The sequence below is a fragment of the Perognathus longimembris genome, chromosome 20 (assembly GCF_023159225.1).
Source record: "Perognathus longimembris pacificus isolate PPM17 chromosome 20, ASM2315922v1, whole genome shotgun sequence".
Taxonomy (NCBI): domain Eukaryota; kingdom Metazoa; phylum Chordata; class Mammalia; order Rodentia; family Heteromyidae; genus Perognathus; species Perognathus longimembris.
Genome location: NC_063180.1, coordinates 19,328,496 through 19,353,474, shown reverse-complemented (window position 1 = coordinate 19,353,474; position 24,979 = coordinate 19,328,496). Strand labels below are relative to the sequence as shown.

General features: G+C 54.5%; 2 protein-coding genes across 2 annotated transcripts in view; both read left to right on the top strand.

Moving 5' to 3' along the window:
- Positions 1–14,977, top strand: part of Sptbn4 (spectrin beta, non-erythrocytic 4) — a 55,481-nt gene extending 40,504 nt beyond the window's left edge. The window contains exons 21-36 of the mRNA XM_048368657.1: positions 41–265; positions 1,003–1,092; positions 1,944–2,222; positions 2,334–2,464; positions 3,932–4,136; positions 5,103–5,483; positions 6,109–6,353; positions 6,799–6,937; positions 7,030–7,114; positions 7,904–8,100; positions 8,788–9,413; positions 10,288–10,360; positions 11,390–11,682; positions 12,490–12,663; positions 12,834–12,876; positions 13,872–14,977. Of these exons, the coding sequence (XP_048224614.1) occupies positions 41–265; positions 1,003–1,092; positions 1,944–2,222; positions 2,334–2,464; positions 3,932–4,136; positions 5,103–5,483; positions 6,109–6,353; positions 6,799–6,937; positions 7,030–7,114; positions 7,904–8,100; positions 8,788–9,413; positions 10,288–10,360; positions 11,390–11,682; positions 12,490–12,663; positions 12,834–12,876; positions 13,872–14,030 (3,345 nt within the window). The 3' untranslated portion in view covers positions 14,031–14,977. The remainder of the gene's footprint in view (positions 1–40; positions 266–1,002; positions 1,093–1,943; positions 2,223–2,333; positions 2,465–3,931; positions 4,137–5,102; positions 5,484–6,108; positions 6,354–6,798; positions 6,938–7,029; positions 7,115–7,903; positions 8,101–8,787; positions 9,414–10,287; positions 10,361–11,389; positions 11,683–12,489; positions 12,664–12,833; positions 12,877–13,871) is intronic.
- A 570-nt stretch (positions 14,978–15,547) lies between these two features.
- Positions 15,548–24,762, top strand: Shkbp1 (SH3KBP1 binding protein 1). The gene is made up of 18 exons (XM_048368659.1): positions 15,548–15,679; positions 15,909–15,962; positions 16,081–16,126; positions 16,248–16,321; positions 17,027–17,085; positions 17,335–17,415; positions 18,670–18,831; positions 18,913–19,003; positions 19,100–19,290; positions 20,738–20,853; positions 21,391–21,478; positions 21,563–21,679; positions 22,427–22,597; positions 22,710–22,865; positions 23,214–23,310; positions 23,551–23,729; positions 23,965–24,079; positions 24,212–24,762. Exons 1-18 carry the CDS (start codon positions 15,594–15,596, stop codon positions 24,441–24,443), a joined length of 2,115 nt encoding a protein of 704 aa, XP_048224616.1. The 5' UTR covers positions 15,548–15,593; the 3' UTR covers positions 24,444–24,762.
- Positions 24,763–24,979: the final 217 nt, after the last annotated feature.

Here is a 24,979-nt window from a genome sequence, read left to right as displayed (position 1 = left end):
GGGAGGGCCCGGCTTAGTGACGCTGCCCCTGTCCCCGCAGTCCATGCAGTCTCAGGTGGAAGAATGGTACCGCGAGGTGGGAGAGCTGCAGGCGCAGACGGCGTCGCTGCCGCTGGAGCCGGCAAGCAAGGAGCTGGTGGGCGAGCGGCAGAGCGCGGTGGGCGAGCGCCTGGTGCGGCTGCTGGAGCCGCTGCAGGAGCGCCGCCGCCTGCTGCTGGCCTCCAAGGAGCTCCACCAAGTGGCCCACGATCTGGATGACGAGCTGGTACAGGAGGGAGGGAGGGAGGGAGGGAGAGACGGGGGAGGGATGGAGGGAGGGGGGCCAGGAGGGGGGATTTCAGAACGGGAAGAGGGTGGAGCTGGGTGGTGGTCCTGACAGGCCCAGGCTGACAGCCCTTTACTTTCAACCCCTGTTCCAGCCACGCGCTGAATTATTCATGAAGGCATTTATTTATCCACTCATCCATACGTTATTCTGTTTATCTACTTCCGGCGCATGTATTCTTTCATCTGTTCATTTCCTCTTTCAACCCATTCCACTCCCAAGTCTGCTCACCCATTCATTCCCCGAAGCAGGAATTTGCTTACCGACGACATCCATCTGTGCCCAGTCCTGTGTTCAGAATCTAACCGGGTCAGCAGGGTGACTGCCCACAGAGGGCTCAGAGTCTAAAGGGAAACAAAGATTTGTGAGCATTGGGACCTAAGTTATGGAGGGCTTCCTGGCTGAGGGCCTGTCTGAGGTCAAGGAAATCCAGGAATGAGAGGAATGGGATGGGCATTTCAGGAAGCAAAACCTGCACATGGCATGTGCAGAAGCCCTGGGGTAAGCAGAATTTGCCCAAGTACGGGTGGCAAGACTAAGTGTGTATACAGGCAGCTCGAAGCAAGTCATGGCTCTTAGGCAAAGGGCCCTGGACCCTGTGGCAGGCGGCTTGAAGGCTTCTTGGGATGTAGCCATCCTTGGGTATCATCTCTGTGACTCGACTCTGTCTTCTCCAGGCATGGGTTCAGGAGAGGCTGCCTCTGGCCATGCTGACCGAGCGAGGGGATGGCTTGCAGGCTGTCCAGCAGCACATCAAAAAGAACCAGGTGAGCTGAGCTGGCGACAGAGGGAGGGAGTTTGGAGACATTTGGAAACAGCTCAAGGGGGTGAGGGGAGGACAGACACAGAGAGACAGACACCACAAATTTGTGTGTGTGCGTGTGTGTGCGCATGCTGGTGCTTGAACTGGCTCTCACTTGGCTTTTTCTTCTCAAGACTGCTGGTCTACCACTGAAGCCACTTAAAAAATGTTATAAAGGTGATATACAGAGAGGTTAGATTACAGAAGTCAGGTAATGAGTAAATTTCCTTTTGGACAATGTCACCTAAGCCACTTAACTTCTTTTCCCCCCTGGGGCTTGAACTCTGGATCTCAGTGCTATTCCTAAGCATTTTTGCTGAAGGTTAGTGTTCTACCACTGATTCATAGCCCCACTTCCAGCTTTTGGGTAGCTAATTGGAGATAAGAGTCTCATGGACTTTTCCTGCCTGGGTTGGCTTTGAACAATGATTCACAGACCTCAGCCTCTTGAGTAGCTTAGGGTTGTAGGTGTGAGCCACTGATATCCAGCTTTAAAGCCACTTGTTTTTTGCATTTTGATGACAATACTATGGACAGTGGTTCATCCTTATCCTAGTTGATGTGTGCTTTTAGGGTTTTTTTTTTTTTCTTTTTCCTTTTCTGAGAACTGGGTCTAGCAAGACAGGCTAGCCTTGAACTTGTGATCCTCCTGCCAGCAGCCTCCTGAATGCTAAGATTAAAGGCATGGGGTTTATGAGTGACCGAGTACTGGCAAAACAGTACCTAGCCCGTGGTCAGTGATCGGTGGGTGTCACTCTGCGGATCCTGCCCCTCGGGGTCCCCTGAGGTCCCCCTCCATTCGGTCTTCCTCCGCAGAGCCTGCGTCGGGAGATCCAGGCCCACGGGCCGCGTCTGGAGGAGGTGCTGGAGCGCGCGGGCGCCCTGGCCTCGCTGCGCAGCCCAGAAGCCGAGGCGGTGCGCCGGGGCCAGGAGCAGCTGCAGAGCGCCTGGGGCGGGCTGCGGGAAGCGGCGGAGCGGAGGCAGCAGTCGCTGGACGCCGCCTACCAAGTGGAGCAGTACTACTTCGACGTGGCCGAGGTGGAGGCGTGGCTGGGTGAGCAGGAGCTGCTCATGATGAGTGAGGACAAGGGCAAGGTGCGCCCAGGCTGGGGGGCCGTGGGGGGCCTGGGGCGCTGCGGCCGGGGGCCGGCCGCTGCCACCTCATGGCGGGCGCCCTGTGTCCCCCCCCCTTCTCCACACCCCCAGGATGAACAGAGCACCCTGCAGCTGCTCAAGAAGCACCTGCAGCTGGAGCAGGGCGTGGAGAACTACGAGGAAAGCATAGCGCAGCTGTCGCGCCAGTGCCGGGCACTGCTGGAGATGGGGCATCCGGACAGGTGGGTGGGGCCAGTCCAGGAAAGGGACCAATAGGAACCGAGGCTTTTCTGTTAAAGGGGCCAATAGGAACGGGGCAGGACTGGGATTGGATGTTGGAGGAGTGGGATGGGCCCTCATGGTCGTGTACTGAAGTACTTGGATTTGGGCCAGAATGGCAGGACATAGAATGGTGGCCACAGCGGGACCAGGAACACTGAGAGGAGGGTCGTTGGATATCAAGGGGTGAATTAGGGAAGCCAGGCCAAGACAGGCAGTGTTTGGCAGGACAGAGAAGCCTGAGGTGTGGAGATGGGTATGGGAGTAAGGCCTGAGGCCTCCTGATTTGGCTGGGTGCTGTCACCTCACTGGGAAACCTGGCTCAGGGGCGGGATCCCGTAGGGGACACATTTGATAGACATTGGGAACTGGGCACTAATGGCTCATACCTATAGTCCTGACTGCACAGGAAAGTGAGATCTGAAGATCGCAGTTCAAAGTCAGCCAGGGCAGCAAAGTTCGTGAAACTCTTATTTCCAATATCCAGCAAATCTGGGAGGTAGATAGATAGCTTAAGTGGTAGAGTGTCAGTCTTGAGCAGAAAAAGCAGCTAAGACAGTTCCCAGGCCTTGAGTTAAAGCCCCAGGACTGACAAAAAGAAAGGAAGAGAGAGAGACAGGGGAGGAAGGAAGGAAAGAAAGAAGGGTGTGTGGTAACTGCTAAAGGAATTAGATGATTGTGGCTCAAGTGGTAGAGTGCTAGTCTTGAGCTGAAGAGCTCAAGGACAGCACCCAGGCCCAGAATTCAAGCCCCAGGATCAACAAAGAAAGAAAAGAAATTGATCAGGAAGGACTGGAAAGCGTGGCTTAGTGGTGGAGAGTTTGCAAGGTGATTGAGTCCCCTGGTCACTGGGCAGAGAAGGGGCCAGGTAAAAAACAAAACAGGGATCTGACAAAGAGGGAGGCCAGGCAAAAAGCCAAACACAATAAAAGAAGTTGGGTGAGGTCTGGGAACATGGCCTAGTGGTAGAGTGCTTGCCTTGTATACATGAAGCCCTGGGTTCAATTCCCCAGTACCACATATATAGAAAAAGTCAGATGTGGCACTGTGGCTCAAGTGGTAGAGTGCTGCTATCCTTGAGCAAAAAGAGGCCAGGGACAGTGCTCAGGCCCTGGGACCAAGCCACAGGACTGGCAGAAAAAAAGAGAGAAAAAGAGAGAGAGAGAGAGAGAGAGAGAGAGAGAGAGAGAGAGGAAGGAAAGAAACTGGGTGAGCCTGGACTGGGGGCGAGCTTATCAAACCTCGGATGAAATACTTGCCCTGAGTGCTGAGACCCAAATGGGTTGGGCTGAATCTGAGACTTGCAGAAAATAGTGAGGGACATGACCCTTGCCTGGTAAATCAGGGAAACAGCCCTGCTGTGAGAAGGGGAGATTCCCAGGTGGGAAGGCTCATGGGCTTCTCTTCTTGCCCCTCCTTTCCCTCACCAGTGAACAGATAAGCCGGCGTCAATCTCAGGTGGATCGTCTGTATGTGTCGCTCAAGGAGCTGGGTGAAGAGCGCCGGGTGAGCCTGGAGCAACAGTACTGGCTATACCAGCTCAGCCGTCAGGTGGACGAGCTGGAGCATTGGATCGCAGAGAAGGAGGTAGTGGCTGGCTCACCTGAGCTCGGCCAGGACTTTGAGCATGTCTCGGTGAGCACCATGGGAAATTGCATGGGAATGCATCAGGAGTGGTTATTGAGTAAGGTTCTCTGGGTCTCAGTTTTCCAGTTTATATCATAGTGATAGCAATAGCACTCATGACTCTGTTACAAGCCATTAATTAAATACAAGGCAAAGCACTTAAAACTGTAGGTGAGGGGCTGGGGATATGGCCTAGTGGCAAGAGCGCTTGCCTCGTATACATAAAGCCCTGGGTTCAATTCCCCAGCACCACATATATAGAAAACGGCCAGAAGTGGCGCTGTGGCTCAAGTTGCAGAGTGCTAGCCTTGAGCAAAAGGAAGCCAGGGACAGTGCTCAGGCCCTGAGTTCAAGGTCCAGGACTGGCAAAAAAAAAAAAAAACCCACAAAAAAACTGTATGTGAGACTGGGCAATGGTGGCTCACACCTATCAATTCTAGCTACTCAACAGGCTGAGATCTGAGGATCATAGTTCAAAGCCAGCCAGGGCAGGAAAAGCCCATGAGACTTTCATCTCTAGTTAACCAGCAAAAAGGTGGAAGTGGAGCCGTGGCTAAAGTAGTAGATACCAGCCTTGAGCAAAAATAGCTCAGGGAGAGAACCTAGACCCTGAGTTCAAGTCCCAGTAGTGGTACAACACATTTTAAAAGGCTAAGGATGTATGTAGCTCAGTGGTAAACACTGGCCTAGCATGTGTAAGGTTATGGATTCAATTCCCAGCACCTGAAAAAGTACAACTGTGCATAGCATATACTCAATGCACAGTACAGTGTTAATTATTAATATTGTATGATTATATGATCCTGCTATTGCTGCAGATTGTTTAAGAAGTGCTAGACATTATTTGTTTTACGGGTGCTTATTGTTATGACTTGTATCTGCCACAAGGGAGCAGGTTGGAAGGGCTGGGGGTGCAGAACTTTTGCCTACCTTGATGCTGGGCACCCCCCCCCTTCCCCCATGGCCTTGCGGCAGGTGCTGCAGGAGAAATTCTCAGAGTTCGCCAGCGAGACAGGCACGGCAGGCAGGGAGCGGCTGGCAGCTGTGAACCAGATGGTGGATGAGCTGATCGAGTGCGGGCATACGGCAGCAGCCACCATGGCCGAGTGGAAAGACGGGCTGAACGAGGCCTGGGCCGAGCTGCTGGAGCTCATGGGCACTCGAGCCCAGCTGCTGGCTGCCTCCCGGGAGCTACACAAGTTCTTCAGCGATGCCAGAGAGCTTCAAGGGCAGATCGAGGAGAAGCGGCGGCGGCTTCCCCGCCTGACCGCGCCGCCTGAGCCGAGACCCAGTGCCAGCTCCATGCAGAGGACCCTGCGAGCCTTTGAGCACGACCTGCAGCTTCTCGTGTCCCAGGTGGGCGCCAAAGGCCCCAGGGCCAAGGAGCGGAACCTGCCTGGGCCAGAGGGGTGGGGGAGGGGGCGGATCCTAGGCCAGAGGGGCGGGGAGGGGGCGGGTCCTGGGTCAGAGGGGTGGGGCAGGGGCGGGTCCTGGGCCAGAGGGAGAGGAGGAAGGGTTAGAACATGGCCAGAGGGGCGGGGTGGGACTTGGGCCACCAGTGAGGAAGAGGGCGGAGCCTGAACCACAGGTGAGGGAAAGAGGGTGGAGCCTGAGTTGCAATGGAGGAGTAAGGGGGCGGGTCTGGGCAAAAGGTGAGGCAAAAGAGGGTAGGGCCAAGGCCAGAGGGGAGGAGGAAAGGGTGGGGCCTTGTCAGAGGGTGGGGTGTGGGGCCTGGGCCACAGTTGAGAAGAGGGAGGAGCCTGAACCACAAGGGAGGGGAAAGGGGCGGAGCCTGATCCACAAGGGAGGAAAAGAGGGTGGAGCCTGAATCACAAGGGAGGGAAAGAGGGCATGGCCTGTGCCACAGGGGTGGGGTGAGGGCATAGCCTACACCACAGGACATGGGTTGGGGGCGGGGCTTGTGCCACGGGAGCGGAGCCCTCCAGGTGGAGGGCTGGCCCCGACCTGGTACGCCCCTCAGGTACGACAGCTGCAGGAGGGGGCAGCCCAGTTGCGCACAGTGTATGCAGGCGAGCATGCGGAGGCCATTGCCAGCCGGGAGCAGGAGGTGCTGCAGGGTTGGAAGGAGCTGCTGGCTGCCTGCGAGGATGCCCGGCTGCACGTGAGCTCCACAGCCGACGCCCTGCGCTTCCACAGCCAGGCCCGAGACCTGCTGTCTTGGATGGACGGCATTGCCAGCCAGATCGGAGCAGCTGACAAACCCAGGTTGCTCTTCATCCCATTTCGGGCTTCCTAGAGGCCTCTAGCATCCTTCGCCAGACACCCGCAGCCCATACCCAGTCCCTTTCCTGTAGGAAAGGGTCAATACCTGGGCACAACCTCTGTGTGCCAGACCTGTGAAGATTCCTGTCAGGCCTAGCATTGGGTCAGAGGGTCACGCAGGTGACCTAGGGACCACATGCTTCTAAAAGTGTGAGTGTGAGGCCCTGAGTTCAAACCCTAGTACCAGCAAACACACATATACACACACTCTCACACACTGAATTAGTGAAGATGCTTGGAGACTCAACTTGGTTATAGGAGGCTAGTATTCTGAGAGGCTGAGAAGAATCCATCTCAAGGATTTGGGCTCATTAGCACTGCCTGTGGGGGACATTCAGAGGGAGGGCAGCTGCCTGTAGCTCAGGTCCCTGCCCACCACCCACTGCAGAGACGTGTCTTCTGTGGAGGTGCTTATGAACTATCACCAGGGCCTGAAGACAGAGCTGGAAGCACGGGTGCCCGAGCTGACTGCCTGCCAGGAGTTGGGGCGCTCTCTACTGCTCAACAAGAGTGCCATGGCTGATGAGGTAGGAAGGGGTGGGAGTGGAGGGTTCTCCTCTGTTCCCTCATTGGCTCAGGAGCCACTCCTGATGCTCCTCCACCCAATCACTGCTCTCAGATCCAGGCTCAGCTAGACAAGCTGGGAAGCAGGAAGGAAGAGGTGTCAGACAAGTGGGACCGCCATTGGGAGTGGCTTCAGCAGAGTGAGTGGAAACCCGGACGCGTATGGTTCAAGGACATAGGGACTTCATGGCTGACAAGAGTTCCAGGGGCAGGGGGCTGGGGATATGGCCTAGTGGCAAGAGTGCTTGCCTCGTATACATGAGGCCCTGGGTTCAATTCCCCAGCACCACATATACAGAAAATGGTCATAGGGGGCGCTGTGGCTCAAGTGGCAGAGTGCTAGCCTTGAGCAAAAAGAAGCCAGGGACAGTGCTCAGGCCCTGAGTCCAAGCCCCAGGACTGGCAAAAAAAAAAAAAAAAAAAAAAAAAAAAAGAGTTCCAGGGGTGACATGGACATATTTTGCATACAACTCATGGGTCCCAAGAAACGAATCTAAGGGCCTGGGACAGTGGACATGGGGCCCTCCTTGCTAGTGAATCTGGTTGATGTAGAATTAGAGGAGAAAATTGGGCATTGGTGGCTCCCACCTGTCATCCTAGCTACTCAGGAGGCTGAGATCTGAGGATCACAGTTCAAAGCAGCCTGGGAAAGGAAAGTCCATGAGGCTTTTGTCTCAATTAACCACCAGAAAACTGGTAGTGGAGCTGTGGCTCAAGTGGTAGAGCACTAGCCTTGAGCACAAAAGCTCAGGGACAGAACCCAGGCCCTGAGTTCAAACCTCAGGATTGGCACAAAAAAAAAAAAAAAAAAAAGAGGAGAAGCTGGAGCCTTCAGAAATAGCCATAGGCTGTCAGGGCCAGGATGGGGGGAGCAAGAGAGGGATTCGAAGATGGCCCCCAGCGCCTCTCCCTGCATGCCTGCTCCCCAGTGCTGGAGGTGCACCAGTTTGCCCAGGAGGCGGTGGTGGCTGATGCCTGGCTGACAGCTCAGGAGCCCCTCCTGCAGAGCCGGGAGCTGGGCAGCAGCGTGGACGAGGTGGAGCAGCTCATCCGGAGACATGAGGCCTTCCGCAAGGCAGCCGCAGCCTGGGAGGAGAGGTTCAGCTCTCTCCGGCGCCTGACCACGGTCAGCATCCCAGACTCTGCCTCCCACCTGGACTTGGGGCTTAATCCTGTGATGAGGGTGGAGATGCTTACTGGGCAGCCAGTGGGTGTGAGGGGTGGGGACAGCCAGAGGGGACAGGGCTGTGACTGTGAAGAGCAGTGGGCAGGAAGTCTGGGTGGCAGAGGGCCCGGAGGGCCAGGAGAATGGAGCAGCACTTGATATGGTTGGAAGAATGAGGTGAAAAGACCGTTGTAATTTTAAGTCTGAGTAAGGGGATATTAAGGAGGAAGTGTGGAGGGGGGATCAGAAAGGCACTTGTCAGTAATCACAGCTACTCTGGAAGTTGAGCTCTGGAGGATCAAGATTCCAAGTCAGCCCCAACAAAAAGCAGAAAAAATAACAGAAAGCTGGGGTGAGGGTGGAGGGATGAAAAATCCAAAAGCAAAACCCTGTAAGACCTGATCTGAAAAATCAAAGGACTGAGCTCAAGGCCCTGCCTGGTGAGTTCAAGGCCCTGAGTTCAAACGTCAGCACCATTAAAATGAAGATTTGGCGTTTGTTTACCTGAAGAATAGGAATTAAGCAACTGGCAGGAGAATACAGCAGGGCCTAAAGTCCTTGCTCCTTCCAAGCGCTATTAAGGCTGGCTGGCCGTCTAGGCAGAAGGGCTTCTCCAGATGATCACCCCCCAACCCCTCCTGTCTCCAGATCGAGAAACTCAAGGCAGAGCAGAGCAAGCAGCCACCCACCCCTCTGCTGGGGCGCAAGTTCTTTGGGGACCCCACGGAACTGGCAGCCAAAGCGGCCCCTCTGCTGCGACCAGGAGGCTACGAAAGAGGCCTGGAGCCCCTGGCCCGAAGGGCCTCGGACACGCTGTCGGCCGAGGTGCGGACCAGGGTGGGGTACGTGCGCCAGGAGCTCAAACCGGAGCGCCTGCAGCCGCGCATCGACCGGCTGCCAGAGGCCCTGGGCAGGGCGGAGCCCGTGTCCCCGCCAGCCGCGCCTTCGGATACGGTGGACACCCCGGTGTCCCCCGTCACGGTAGTGGAGCAGGTCCGGCCCCGGCCGGAGCGCCAGGAATCTGCAGATCGCGCCCCCGAGGAGCTGCCCCGGAGGCGGCGGCCTGAGCGGCAGGAGTCGGTGGATCAACCCGAGGAGGCTGCCCGGAGGCGGCGGTCGGAGCGGCAGGAGTCGGTGGAGCACGAGGCGGCGCACAGCCTGACGCTGGGCCGCTACGAGCAAATGGAGAGGCGGCGGGAGCGGCGGGAGCGGCGGCTGGAGAGGCAGGAATCCAGCGAGCAGGAGACGCCCACCCGAGGAGAACTGGTCAAGGGGTGAGGCCTCCAAGCGATGGCAAAGGGTACCGGGAGGCCAGAGCTCCTAGAACCCCAAAGACCCCCAGGAGCCAGCAAGGAAACCCAAGGAGCAAGGTGGCATCTTGGGTCCCAGCAGAGGGAGATGACCAGCCTCACAGGGTCAGCCTGATTGATAGGAAGAGCAGACAAAAATCTGTCCCGGGGGATGACAGACTTGTCACCAATCAATGATAGAGCTGAGATGGGGACAGCAGGGGAAGGGAACTCATGGTGCATGGAGAAAGGTGATACTTGGAGATGGCACCTTACTTTTTCAATCTTGAGGCTGGTTAAGACTCAAGGGGGAGCCAGCACAGTGGCTCAGGCCTATAATCCTAGCTACTTGAGAGGCTGAGATCTGAGGATTGAGGTGCAAAGCCAGCCTGGGCAGGAAAGCCTGTGAGGCTTTTATCTCTTAATTTACCAGCTCAAAGCAGGAAGTGGAGAGGTGGCTCAGATGGTAGAGTGCCAACTTGGAGCAGAAAACCTAAGGGGCAGCATCCAGGCTATGGGTTTTCATAGCCCTGAGTGTTGGCGCGCTTACGCATGGGTGTGTGTGCACGCGTGCGCACACACACACAATTAAAAAAACACTCCAATTCTCTAAGATGTACTGGCTTCAGTGGTAAGCCCAAGGCTCTGAGTTCAAATCTCAACACTGCCAAAACGTAAAGGGATGAGAGGCTTTGTATTGGGCACAGGTATCCACACACATCTGTAGAGACAGTGAAAGGTGGACAGGGGCTGGTGTTTCAAGCTAAAAGATGGAGGTTCTGCTTGCTAGCCAGGCAGGCCAGTCCTTGGACAAAGGCACTCCTGCTCCGTTGAGTCTTTTCTGTCCTCCCTCCCTCAGGAAGGCCACCCTAGCTGACATTGTGGAACAGCTGCAGGAGAAAGAGGCAGGCCCGGGGCTCCCAGGTGCAGTGGTAAGTTGACCAATGGATGGGTGTGGGGGACTATGAAAACCCCTCTCCTTCGAGCAGAACCTAGGATCTCAGGAACAGTAAACAAGTGCTCACCTCCCTACCTGTATCCTGCAGAACCAATAGGAAACTTTTTTTTTCTTGTCCTGGTTCTTGAACTCATAGCCCGGGCACTGTCCCTGAGACTCTTTGTGCTCAAGGCTAGCTCTCTACCACTTGAGCCACAGCGCCACTTCCAGTTTTCTGGTGGTTAACTGAAGATGAATCTCACAGACTTTCCTGCCCAGGCTGGTTTCGAACAGTGATCCCCAGATCACTCAGCTTCCTGAGGATTACTGGTGTGGGTGGCACTCAGTGAACTCTTAGGACACCCAGATGCACCCTACAATCTGAAAAATCCCCCCTTAGACCTGGCGCTGGTGGCTCACACCTGTAATCCTAGCTACTCTGAGGATTGTGGTTCAAAGCCAGCTTGGTCAGGAAGGTCCTTGAGACTCATCTTCAATTAACCACTAGAAAACTGGAAGTGCTGTGGCTCAAAAGTGGTAGGGAGCCAGCCTTGAGTGAAAAAGCTCAGGAACAGCACCCAGACCTGAGCTGAAGCCCCACAACCAACAGAAAAAAAAAAAAAAATTCCCCTTAGAAAGGTGGAGCCTCTAACCTAAGAGGCCCCCTTCCCCAATCCTTAGCCTTCACCCCACACACATAATTAGGTTCATGTCTTTCCTGGACTCCCCTATTTCTCCAGCCTTGACGAGACTCAATTTCCCTTCAGTCAGCCACAGACACAGAAGGCACCTCCAGGTTCCTCCTCCCACCCCACCTATAGGTCTCCTTTCCTCTCCCCTTTTGGGCATGATTTCTGGCAGACCCACACTCAATATCTAAAGGGGCCCCCAAAGAGTTAACCACCCAGCCCTGAGTTTCTCCCATGCTGGCCTCCAAGACAGATGACCCCTGCAGATGGATGGGGACCCCAGACCCAGGGTGCCCCAGACAGATAACCCCCACACCCTTCCCTTCATCATACAGCCATCGCTGCCCCAGCCTCGCGAGCTTCCCCCCGGCCGCCTGCCTAATGGTCTTGAGCCGCCCGAACGGACACCTCGGCCCGATCGGCCGCGGGCTCGGGACCGGCCCAAGCCCCGACGGCGGCCGAGGCCCAGAGAGGGCGGCGAGAGCGGGGGAAGCCGGCGCTCTCGCTCCGCCCCGGCCCAGGGAGGCTCCGCCCCCGCCCCTCCGCCCCCGCCCACTCACACGGTGCAGCACGAGGGCTTCCTGTTGCGCAAGCGCGAGCTGGACGCCAACCGCAAGTCATCCAATCGGTGAGCTCATGGGCGGGGCTTTTGAAGGCGGGGCCTCCGGGCTCACAATGTCCAATCAGAATAGCAAGGCAGACGGAGCGGGACTCATCTTCTAGGAACTGAAGCTATGAATAAGGAGAGGGTCTAGTTAGTGGCTGAGTGGATGGAGATGAGTTGGGAGCAGGACCGTAAGGTCCTGAAGCCGGGTGCTGATGGCTCACGCCTGTAATCCAAGCTACTCAGCTGAGATCTGAGGATTACAGATCAAAGCCAGTCCAGGCAGGAAAGTCCGTGTGCGAGACTCTTATCTCCAATTAACCAGCCAGAGGTGGAGTCTAGTCAAGAGGGTTCCAGTGACACATGCGGTGGAGACTCAAGATGTCATCCAATGTCTGGCAGTCTTGAGGCATGCCTGTCATGTCTCCACCATTCAGGAGGCCGAGATCTGAGGATCAAGGTCCAAAGCCAGCCACGACAGAAAAGTCTGTGAGAGTCTTACCTTCAGTTAACCAGTGAAAAGCCAAAAGTGGAAATGTGGCTCAAGTGGTGGAGCGCTAGCCTTGCAGGAGGGATGGCAATGCATGGAACCTGGAGGAGACAGTAATTTACTATTGTGGGGGTAGGGTAAGGAAAGACAAGCCCTGGAGGCACCACAATGGGCAAAAGGCTTGCAAGTGGGAGCCTTAGATGATTCTTACAGTGCAGGAACAGCCAGCCACAGGGAAGAGCATCCTGGGTAAATGTGCTAACTAGCTTGGACAAAGGCCTGTTGGTGGGAAGGCTCACTGCCAAGCCACAGTGTTTCAGCTTTCCATGTCATCTACACAGGTCGTGGGTGAGCCTCTACTGTGTGCTCAGCAAGGGGGAGCTAGGCTTCTACAAGGATGCCAAAGGCCCAGCCTCAGGGGGCACGCATGGTGGGGAGCCACTACTCAGCCTGCACAAGGCCACCAGTGAGGTGGCTAATGATTACAAGAAAAAGAAGCACGTCTTCAAGCTCCAGTGAGCAGCCCCCCACACCACACCTCATCCATGGGCAGATGGGAGGGATCCAAAAAGCCCAGCTTCCCTTTTCCAGCAGAAGCTGGGCTCCCCTGAAGGACATATGGTGAGGGAGGGAGAGGGGAGGTAGACCCCTTGAGATTCTTCAAGTCCTGTGTCTCCTCCTACAGGACCCAAGATGGCAGCGAGTATTTGCTTCAGGCTAAAGATGAGGTGAGATGACCCTCTGTGTAGACCTCAAAATGATATGGCTGGTTGGGTGACTGGAGCCTGGTCCACAATGATAGGGCTATAGCAAGGATGCACATACAGGCCAGAGTGATGGAGGCTGTAATTGAAAACCTAGGGGTAGTGGGAGTCTAGGGAAGCCCCCTAAACCAAGAGAGGTGGGAAGAGGCTCAGGAAGGGCTGCCTGTAGTTCCTGATGCCAAAGTCCAACTTCCTTGCCTTGGTTACTCAGGTGATTCTAGAAAGAGAGGAGGAGAGATTTAGCTTCCAGAAGGGGTGATCCAGAGTCTGGGTACTAGTGGCTCACACCTGTAATCTCAGCTACTCAGGAGGACAAGATCTGAGGCTCAAGGTTCAAAGCCAGCCAGGTTAGGAAAATCCTGTGAGACTCTTATCTCCAATTAACCAGCAAAAATGCAGCAAGTGGGGGTGTGGCCCAAGTGGTTAGAGCACCAGCCTTGAGGGAAAAAGCTAAGAGACAATGCATAGGTTCTAAGTTTAAACTACAGAACCAACACACACACACACACACACACACACACACACACACACATATACACTGTGAAGTAGGCCTTATTCTGCAAGACCTCTTTTTCCTTATTGGTAAAATAGTTTCTTGTGACAATATTTTTGTGAGAGTTGAATTAGTTGATACATACAGAGTACTCCACTCCAGACTTCCACAGTCTGGAAAATGTCAATGAACTGTGTGTCTGCCAGAATATTTTCCCTTGTTTTGATGAGTTATCTCTAGTGGAGGTTATATATAATCCTAGATATGTTTAAGTGAATGAATTCACCAATGTTGCCTGGGACCGACAATGGTACGTTATATATTGTTATGTAAGTGCTTGTGTCCTCCTCCTTATTAACATGATTACCTCCAATGGCATAGAGGAGGGAAATGAAGGCATTCAGATTCTAGATCCTTCCCTTCCTGTCTTCCAAATACAAACCCTGTCTCCCACTTCTTCCCCTAGGAGGAGATGAACAGTTGGCTGGAGGCTGTGGCCGCTTCAGTAGCCGAACACGCTGAGATTGCCCGCTGGGGCCAGACACTCCCCACCACATCGTCCACAGATGAGGGCAATCCCAAACGAGAAGGAGGGGAGCGCAGGGCCAGTGGGCGCAGGAAGTGATCCCCAGCACCTCCACCCCCCAGGTTCTGAGGAGTCTCCCTGGCCCTCCTCTCTTGCACTGTGGGCACAAAGACACTTTCTCTTCCGCAATGGCCAGAGCAACACTGCGGAGGCACCGTGACGGGCACTGGAAAGGAGGGGACTTCTCCCACACCCCAAGAGATGCGTGGGTGTGGGGGGAAATTGCTGCCCCTATAGCCATATCTCGGGCCCCTTCCTGCTCGCCACCCCCACACCCCAGGTGCTGGGGATCCATTATTTTTATGCAATAACCGAGCTTAGTGGGGGGTGGGCAGGGGGCCAGTTGAGCCAAGCCCCCCCCCATTCCAATCCCCAGATCCTGCCCCCTCCAAAAAAACTGAGGTGGTGGGGGCAATCATTCCTGGCCTCCTCTCCGCCCTAAGGATGGGCACGGGGGGCACTGGTGAGGTCCCCTGGACCATCCAGGGTGCTAGGGGTGGGGAGGGGACAGTCCCTCCTTGCCTTTACCTCACTTCCAATGCTGCCTTGATTTCTGTCTGGGAGGGGGGAGCACAGGGGCTCAGGTCCCTGCACTCTGCCACCTCAGAGCCATGCGGTTAATTCCTGACTTAGTTTATTTTTGCAAAACGTCGACCCCCACCTCTATCCTCCCCCCACCCCCCTGCATCTGCGCCAAGGCTTTTAAATGGGAGGGGGCATCAAAGCTCATGAAAAAAAAAAAACTGTTTTCCTCTCTCCTCCCCCCTCCAGTTGTAAATGACACTTGACAGGAGGGGGGTGGGGAGGGGAGCTCTCCTCTCTGCATGCTTCTGGCTGGAGCACCTCCCTGGGGAGTTTGGCAGGGGATCAGGGTTGTGGCAGCCCCTGATGGCTGCCTGGAGGAGCCACTGGGGCCCCGGAGCGTGGGGCAGTGTGGCTGGCGCACACTGTATGTACCTATAATAAACCCTTTGGCTTTGACGGTCTACACTGGTTTGTTCGCGTGTTACCAACTCAAGCAGGAGGCTTGAAGAGTGGGCTGGAGTGGCCGGGTGCAGGGACCATCTTTATGGACTCCTCCATGTGGCTTGATTTCTTGGTCTAAACACAGGCTCATTTGTACTGGTACCGGGAATTGGACTTAGGGCCTGGGCCCGGTCCCTTTTTCCCTCGAGCCTGAGCACTCTACTGCTTAAGCCATTCCTCCACGTCTGGCTTTTTGATGCTTAATTGGGGATAAGAGTCTTATAGATTTTCCTGCTTAGGCTGGCTTTGAACCCAGATCCTCAGTTCTCGGCCTCCTGAGTGGCTAGACAGTCGTCACTGAACCACTAAGCTATCACACCTAAACTGCAAATCTTAAAGCGATGGAAAAAAACAAACTTCCCCAAAGGAGCCACAGCGTCCGCCCGCTCGGTCCCCGTCCAGGGCAGGAAAGGCGGATCCCTTTAAGGAGACAGAGAACTTAATTGCGACTAGCCAGCACGCTGTCCAATCACCAGAGGTCCCTGGAGTCTTCTAACCAATGAACAAGTATCAGGGGCGGGACTTGAGTACACACCCGGAAGTGGGTGCTAGCCGGCCGCCTCACCCCCGGGGGCCATGGCGGCGGCCGAGACGACTGCCGTGGGGGTCCTGGGTCGCGGCCCTCCCGGGGAAGTGATTCATCTGAACGTGGGAGGCAAGAGGTGATGGTGGGAGACTCCTGAGACACCCCCCTCACCTGCGCCATCCTCGGAGCCGGGGAGCGGGCTGGGAGTCGTAACTTCATCCCTGTCAATCAAGGATGGCCCCGCCCCGTGCGTGGAGGCCCCAGGCCTCCCGGGGTGGGCTGCCCACTCGCGGGCTCCGGCGGGCGGGTGGGGCGGCGTGCTCCATTCGCCTCCCCATCCTTCTGCTCTTGCTTTCCCGGTTCAGATTCAGCACTTCTCGCCAGACTCTCACCTGGATCCCAGACTCCTTCTTTTCTAGGTGATTGGCGTTGGGTCAGGGTCGGAAAAAGAGGGCTGGGGGTGGGGGACCCAATTTGCACCTTTTATCCGCCTTCCATCTCTGATCTGTGACCACCTGCAATTTCTCCTTCCTGTAGTCTTCTGAGCGGACGCATCTCGACTCTCAAAGATGAGACTGGGGCAGTGAGTACTCAGGCCAGGGCTGACATGGGGCGGTCCGTATGAGGGACTGGACCCTCACTCAGTCTTGCTGATTGCCCTATCCATCCTTTTCCACCCCTTCCTCACTCCTCTCCCCTCACAGATCTTCATCGACAGGGATCCCACCGTCTTCGCTCCCATCCTCAACTTCCTCCGCACCAAAGAATTGGACCCCAGGTTGGTAGGGATGAAAAGGAGGGAGAATGGCTCAGAATGTGGCTTAGTGGTAGAGTGCTTGCCTACCATGCATGAAGCCCGGCGCTCGATTCCTCAGTACCACATACACAGAAAATGCTGGAAGTGGTGCTGTGGCTCAGTGGTCGTGTGCTAGCTAGCCTTAAGCAAAAAGAAGCTCAGGGACAGTGCCCAAGCCCTGAGTTCAAGCCACAGGACTGGCAAAATTGCCAATAAAGCTCCGCTCCACTAGGCTTATTTAGAATGCTGCTTATGTTTAAATTCCTGTCCTAAGAGTTTCCCCACACATTGTCACCACTGGTGTCATTGTCCTTTAGAGTCTTGAGTCTATCAGAAATGAGTTCCTTGGCTAGGGAGAGTGGCTAGTGCCTGTAAACTTATTTACTCAGGCAGCTGAGTTCTGAGGAGCACAGCTCAAATTCAACCCAGGAAGGAAAGTCTAAGCAACTCTTATCTCCAAAAAGCCAGAAGTGGAGCTATGGCTCAAGTGATAGACTGCTAGTCTTGAAGGAAAAGGCTCTGGTACAGCACCAGGCCCCGAGTTCAAGTCTTAGTACTGGCAAAAAGAAAAGAAAAGGAAGAAAACTGTCCTCCCAAATTCTCTGTAGTTTCCCTTAGCTTTCCTGTCAGAACTCCCTGCCCTTTTCTATGCCCCAGACCCTGACCCCTAGTCACTCTACTACCTAGGGGTGTCCATGGCTCCAGTCTCCTTCATGAAGCTCAGTTCTATGGGCTCACTCCACTAGGTAAGTGGGGATCATCAGTTAAAATATGCTCATTGTGTAGACAACCAGCTTTCCGTGGATGCTTCCTGAATGTTCCCTATCTTTCTTTCCTCTCTCCCTTGAAAGAGGGTTGGATTAGAACTAAGACCGTAGGGACTTGGCCATGGCTCTGAGGGGGTATGCTTATTCTGTAGAGAGAGAGAGATGGGGATGTAGAAAGGGACCTGCCTCAGTGTCCCTTAAGGATCAGCTCTAAGTCCTTCATTGCAGTTCGTCGCCTGCAGTTGAGGGAGGAGTTGGATCGATCTTCCTGTGGAAATGTCCTCTTCAATGGTTATCTACCTCCACCAGGTGAGAAATCCCAGTGGTTGGTGGGGAGAAAGAACAGGCTAAAGCCTACATTTCCCATAATGCTTCAGCCGTGTTAGCCTTGAGTTCTGATGGGGAATTGTAATTCTATATCAGATGCTTGGGCTGATGCTTGGAGAGGAAGTAGGAAACTACTTTCCATGAGGCAGTGGGCCAGCTAATTCCTTGAAAGCTCAGAAGCATACCCTAGAGCCTAATGGGAGTTGTAGTCCAGCTTTGTTTTCTGTTTGGGAAGATTTTGGAAGAACTAGGGTCCTTGGCATAGAAAGAAGTTATTGATTAGACTCCCCAAGAGAACTTTGATCAGCCAGCCCACCTTTTGTAGAAAGTGCCCCCAGAGGCCTTTGGGAATTGTAGTCCAGTAGACTTTGCTGATTAGTAGAAGGGACAGAATGGAACAGCGATTTGATGTATGGCTTTATTTCCTTAACCCCAGCCATTATCTACAGTTGTGAAGTTTGCCAGATATAAAGACCTATGCTATTATTTTCTTTAGTTTTACCCCAGTTTATGTGTGTGTGTTTGTGTATGTGTAGATGCATACACGTGAATGGGGGCACACATGTATGTGTGCCTGTACTGGGACTTGAACCCAGGGCTTTATGTTCTGTTTGTTTGTTTGTTTTTCGGCCAGTCCTGGGGCTTGGACTGAGCACTGTCCCTGGCTTCTTTTTGCTCAAGGCTAACACTCTGGCACTTGAGCCACAGCGCCACTTCTAGCCATTTTCTGTATATGTGGTACTGGGGAATCAAACCCATGGCCTCATGTATATGAGGCAGGCACTCTTGCCACTAGGCCATATCCCCAGCCCGGGCTTTATGTTCTGACTTGGCTTTTTCACTCAAAGCTGGTGTTCTACCACTTGAGCTACACATTCACTTCCAGATGTTTGTTGGTAAATTGGACCTTACTGTCTCCTGGACTTTCTTGCCTGGGCTGACTTTGAACCATGATCCTTAGATCTCAGCCTCTTAAGTAGCTAGGATTATCAACATGAACCAACTTGGCCTGACTGAAAGCTTCTCTTCATTAGATTAGCCAAGTATTAAAGAAATGTTAATATTATAGTAGCCCTAAATGCTGCTGTACAGTAGACTTAAGGGCACTGGGAAGGGACAAACTTGCCATGTATCTGTACTGACATTTTCACCAAGGGTGGGAAATGAGGGAAGTGGGGTGGGGGATATACACCCATTACTGTCATTACAAATATGACTACTCTACCCCTCCCCCAGTGTTCCCAGTAAAGCGCCGAAACCGTCATAGCCTGGTGGGGCCCCAGCAGGGTGGGGGACGCCCAGCCCCTGTACGTCGAAGCAACACGATGCCCCCCAACCTGGGCAATGCAGGACTGCTGGGTCGAATGCTGGATGAGAGAGGCCCTCCCCCGCCCTCAGGTAAGTTTCTGTCTTCTGAGGAGGTAAGGACAGCCCGTGGACCTTTGTGATCCTACTCTAGGCCCTTCTCTTTTCCCCAAGGACAACCGGAGGAGCCTGGGATGGTGCGCCTGGTGTGTGGGCATCACAACTGGATTGCCGTGGCCTATGCCCAGTTTATTGTCTGCTATAGGTGCCAGGAAAGAGGGGGAGGAGGGTCTGGCCTTGGACGGGGGTGGTCTGAGATGGTGGTTGGTAATATCCCCGCCCCCCCTCCCTCATTCAACAGGTTGAAGGAAGCCTCTGGCTGGCAGCTGGTATTTTCCAGCCCCCGGCTAGACTGGCCCATCGAGCGCCTGGCACTAACAGCCCGGGTACCTGGAGGAGCTTTGGGGGAGCATGACAAGATGGTGGCCGTGGCCACAGGCAACGAGATCCTACTGTGGGCTCTGCAGGCAGAAGGCGGAGGCTCTGAGATAGGTACTGCTCCTGACTTTTTCCAGAACCCCCAGGCCTGGAGAATTCTGTGGCCTGTTAAAATAACCCACCCTACAGTAAAATTCTCGAACCCATAAGAATGCTCTACCCTGTTAGATCTTTCTGCCCCATGAGAATGCTCCAGCCCTTCAGAATTTCACATCCTGGCCAAGCACCGTGCCTCACACCTGTAATCCTAGTAACTGAGGAGGTTGAAGTCTAGATCTCAGTTTGAAGCCAGTGTGGGGCAGGAAAATCCTTGGCATTCTATCTGTAAAATAATCAGCAAAAGCCAGGGAAGCTGTGATTGAACACTAGCCAAGCATGCATGAGGTCCTTAATTCAAACCTCAGTGCTGGAGAAGAAGAAGAAGAAAAAAAAAAAAAGAATTTCAAATCCTGTTGGAAGTATTTGGTCTCTTAGGAAATCCTCCCAGGTACAATTTTCTCTTTCATCAAAGTCTGCTCTTTGTTAAATCTCTGTATTGTTAGAATGTTCCATGGAAGTACAAATCCCAGGGCCTGTTAGAATCTGTTTTGTCATTGGTGCTGGACTTGTTAAACGAATCTGTCTTTGAAAAAAAAATATCCGTTGTGGGCCGGGAATATGGCCTAGTGGCAAGAGTATACATGAAGCCCTGGGTTTGATTCCTCAGCACCACACATATAGAAAAGCCAGAAGTGCACTGTGGCTCAAGTGGCAGAGTGCTAGGCTTGAGCAAAAAGAAGCCAGGGACAGTGCTTAGGCCCTGAGTTCAAGCCTGGCCAAATATATATATATATCTCCATCCCAAGCAAATGTATTTTTATTTATTTGTGTTTGTTTGTGCAAGTACTGGGACTTGAACTCAGGGCCTGAGTGCTGTCACTTAGCTTTTTATTTAAGGCTGGTACTCTACTGCATGAGCCATAGCTTTAATTGCTTTTTGCTGTTTAATTGGAAATAAGTGTCTCACAGACTTTCCTGCCTGGACTGGCTTTGAACTGCTATCCTCATATCTCAGCGTCTTGAATATCTAAGATGACAGGTACAGGCTACCCATAACCAGCTTTTTAAATTTAGTATTCATTTTTATATTTTTATTTATTTATTTATTTTGGCCAGTCCTGGGCCTTGGACTCAGGGCCTGAGCACTGTCCCTGGCTTCTTTTTGCTCAAGGCTAGCACTCTGCCACCTGAGCCACAGCGCCACTTCTGGCCGTTTTCCATATATGTGGTGCTGGGGAATCGAACCGAGAGCTTCATGTGTAGGAGGCAAGCACTCTTGCCACTAGGCCATATTCCCAGCCCTTTTATATTTTTATTTTAAATTTCTGCCGGACTCTTCTATGTGGAGAGAATTCCATGGCCCACCAGGATCCTCTGAGTCTTGGAGTTCCTGCTCCCACACCCCCTCCCCATGAAATGGGCTCCTAGCTGACCCTCCTTGTCCCTGCCTTGTCCCCCACAGGAGTCTTCCACCTGGGTGTGCCTGTGGAGGCCTTGTTCTTCGTGGGGAACCAACTCATCGCCACAAGCCACACGGGACGCATTGGGGTGTGGAATGCTGTCACCAAGCACTGGCAGGTCAGAGCTCTGGCCCACCTGCGATCCCCCTTTCCAGATCACGCAGCCTGAAAGAGGGGATTCCTTTCTGTCCCACTCCACCTAGAGAAAGTCAGGAGACCCAGTGGCAGGCAGAGCCTGGATATGTGTTGCGTCAAAGGCCAGGTGGAGGTGGCTCATGTCTGTAATCCTAGCTACTCAGGAGGCTGAGATCTGAGGATCACAGTTCAAAGCCAGCCCGGGCAGAAAAGTTCCTGTGAGACTCTTATCTCCACTTAACCACTCAAAAACTGGAAGTGGTGCTGTGGCTCAAAGTGGTACAAGTGCTAGCCTTGAGCAAAAGAGCTCAGAGACAGTGCCAAGGCCCAGAGTTCAAGCCCCATGATAAACCGAGAGGGAGTCATGGGACAGGTAGATAGGCTGTAGCTGGCCAGGATGGGAGAAGTAACTTTGTGACCCAGTAGTAGGTCCTGGAGGGAGGGCACCCTGGGAGGGGTACAATGGAAAAAAAGGTGTGGAGGGTCCCATGCTACCACCTCCTGCCTGTCCTGCCTTCAGGTCCAAGAGGTGCAGCCAATTACCAGCTATGATGCTGCTGGCTCTTTCCTCCTCCTGGGCTGCAGCAATGGCTCCATCTACTATGTGGGTGAGTGACAGCCTCCTGAGGACCAGAGGAGACCAACTGGGTGCCTGGAACACACCTCACTCGGCCCCCTCCCAACTTCTCCAGATGTGCAGAAGTTTCCCCTGCGCATGAAGGACAATGACCTCCTTGTCAGCGAGCTCTACCGGGACCCCGCAGAGGATGGGGTCACCGCCCTCAGTGTCTACCTCACCCCCAAGACCAGTAAGCTCTCAGACAGCTTCTGCTCCATCTGTTACCAGCCAGCCCTGGCCCAGCCTGTAGCCGGGTCACCACTTGTGTGGCCCGGCATGGGAACTATTATTTAGTCCTTCAGCAAACATTCCTGGAGCACTGTTCTCAGGGCTGAGCTGGGGCCACGCCTCTCCACCAGACGTTTGAAGTGGACCCTGGGCAGAAAAAGTCCTGGAGACTTAGTGCATGGCTGGTGTTTGTTTTTCTCTCTCGTGTCATCTCTTTGTGTCTGTCTCTTTCTTGTTTCCTAGTTCCCTGTGTCTCTATTTTTCTCTCTCTCTCTCTTTTTTTTTTTTGCCGGTCCTGGGACTTGAACTCAGGGCCTGAGCATTGTCCTTGAGCTGCTTTTGCTCAATGCTAGCACTCTACCACTTGAGCCACAGCACCACTTCTGGCTTTTTCTGTGTATGTGGCGCTGAGGAATTGAACCATAGGCTTCATGTATGCTAGGCAAGCACTCTACCACTAAGCCACATTCCTGGCCCCTCTCTTACTGTCTGTCCTAAACTTTGTCTGTGGTCGCTCTGCATTCCTTTGTTTTCCTAGTCCCCCATTTCCCTCATCTCACTAGTTTTCTCTGTCTTTCTGTATCTGCCTGCCTGTCTGTCTGCTCTCCCCCTGTTCTCTGGCACCTCTTCTGGGTCTGTCTCTTTCTGTCTGCCTTGGTTTCTGTCTCTTTGTGAGGTGGGCCCTCTCTCTGTCTTTGTCCTCCACCAGGTGACAGCGGAAACTGGATTGAGATCGCCTATGGCACCAGCTCGGGGGGTGTACGGGTCATCGTACAGCACCCCGAGACTGTGGGTTCGGGGCCCCAGCTCTTCCAGACCTTCACTGTGCATCGCAGCCCTGTCATCAAAATCATGCTGTCTGAGAAGCACCTCATTTCAGGTGGGTCCCCTGCTGGAGAGACCAGCTGGGTGGCTGCCACCCTGGGGTTCAGCAAGGTTGTGCTGCGTGGACACCATGTCTGAGCCTGACCCTACCGTCCTGTGCTCCTCAGTCTGTGCTGACAATAACCATGTGCGGACATGGTCGGTGACCCGCTTCCGTGGCATGATCTCCACACAGCCCGGCTCTACACCCCTGGCATCCTTCAAGATCCTGGCTCTGGAGTCAGCTGATGGGCATGGGGGCTGCAGTGCTGGCAATGACATTGGTACTTCCTGACCCTTGGCCCCTCCCCACTGCCCTGCCTGCTCTGCCCCAGTGACCCCTGTGAACCTCCCTGATGTCAATGTCCCTTATGTCCCCTGTCACATTTCACTAATTACTACTGACAGCCCCCAGGCCCAGGACACACACACCCCCTCCCCCTGCCGTGGTCTAGCATCCAGTTCCCTGATTGACCTAAATTAGCCACTGGTCCCCCGCTTCCTCTCTGACCCAGCAGCCTGGGAACAGGACCTAAGTCTAGGATGGGGTTCAGCAGTGGGAAAGTGGGCCTTCGGGTCCGGAGGTCCGAGGTCCGTGGCTGGCCCTGAACCCCCAACCCCTGCCCGTCCAGGCCCCTATGGCGAGCGGGATGACCAGCAGGTTTTCGTCCAGAAGGTGGTGCCGAGCGCCAGCCAGCTCTTCGTGCGCCTTTCAGCCACTGGGCAGCGGTAAGGACTGTCCTGTGGGGCACAGAGGCCAGAACAGGGGTCCCCGCGGGAGGGCAGGCGTGATGGGTGCCTCAAATGGTAGAATGCTAGCCTTGAGCCAGAAAGCTAAGTAAGTAAGGAGTGGTGCCCAGGCCCTCAGTTCAAGTCCTAGAACTAGCAAAAACAAACAAACTAACAAAACCAACCAAAGGACCGGCTGGAGCTGCATAGCCAGCACAGCCCCTGCCCGCTTGTCCGCAGGGTGTGCTCCGTGCGCTCCGTGGACGGCTCCGCCACCACGGCCTTCACCGTGCTGGAGTGTGAGGGGTCCCGGCGACTTGGCTCCAGACCCCGGCGTTACCTGCTCACTGGGCAGGCCAACGGCAGCCTGGCCATGTGGGATCTGACCACAGCCATGGATGGCCTCGGCCAAGCACCTGGTACTCCCTGTCTCACTTTGAAGCCAGCCCAGGGTCCCGTTGTCACCCCAGAGCTCCAGTCTATGTCTGCTTTGGTGTGCTCTCACTGCTCACACTGTCCCCCGGCTCCTTGTCCTCATGTCCCTGTCCCCACTTTACCTCTGACCCCTGCCTGTCAGCCTCCAGATCTTTTCACCCATCCCAACCCTGGATGTCTCACCCATCCACACCCTGACTCTGCTTCCTGGGCCCCCAGCAGGTGGTCTGACGGAGGAAGAGTTGATGGGACAGTTGGAGCAATGTGAGCTGGCCCCGCTGGCTTCCTCCAGGGCCTCCTTCCCCAGCCCCTCGCCCCGAACCTCCCTTACCAGGTAATCACTGATGGTGGCTCCATTTCTCCCCATGGTTCGCTTGGGCGGGGGACGGGACAGCAATGTGGCCTTGGGAGAGGGGCATCCCACTGACCCCTGGTGCCAGGTGCCTACCTTCCCCACCCCCTTCAGTCTCTATGCAGCCTCCAGCAACACCTCCCTATGGGGCTGCCATGGGAGCCCCAGCCCCCCACCAGCAGAGACCCGGCGCCGAGGGGGAGGCAGCTTCGTGGAGCGATGCCAGGAGCTGGTACGGAGTGCACCAGAGCCCCAGCGGCCCCCCACACCCGCTCCTCGGCCCTCTATGGGTCTTGGGGCACCCCTACAATCTCCCAAGAAGAAACTCAATGAAACCTCCTTTTAAACCCAGCTTGTCATGGTTGCCTTGGGATACCCTGCTCCCAGGGGACTTGGTGCCTCCCTGCTTCCCATGGGAGCCCTGGGTTCAGGGCCAGGGCCTCCTCGAAGCAATCATTGTTACTAGGTCTCCATCTCCTCTTCCCCCCTTTCTTGGGAAGCCAAAGTCACACTCCCCAATAACATTTTCACTGCCAACACCCTGTTTTGTATTCTTAGATTTGGCGGGGTGGGGGGAGAGGGGGGTGGATCTCTAGGGAGATGCGGGTCCTAACCATGTTGCCGGTGATAAATTTATGAGGATTTGCTTCTCTTGCTTTAAGAAATATGGCTTACCCTGTAACTTCAGGCATGACTGGATGCGGGGGTTCAAACCTTCATCCCCAGCGGCTTTCTCTGTCTCTTGGATTTGCTTTCCTTTGGGATGCATCATTACCAATCAATGGCAAGATATTTTTAGGATTTTAAGAATCTCTCTCTCTCTCTCTCTCTCTCTCTCTCTCTCTCTCTCTCTCTCTCTCTCTCTCTCTCTCCCTCTCTTTT

Excerpts from the sequence above, each read along its gene's own strand:
- Shkbp1 (XM_048368659.1), top strand. The coding sequence starts at position 15,594 with ATGGCGGCGGCCGAGACGACTGCCGTGGGGGTCCTGGGTCGCGGCCCT. Across the intron at positions 19,004-19,099 it reads CAGTTTATTGTCTGCTATAG|GTTGAAGGAAGCCTCTGGCT; the intron begins GTGCCAGGAAAG and ends CTCATTCAACAG. Across the intron at positions 24,080-24,211 it reads CCCCGAACCTCCCTTACCAG|TCTCTATGCAGCCTCCAGCA; the intron begins GTAATCACTGAT and ends CACCCCCTTCAG.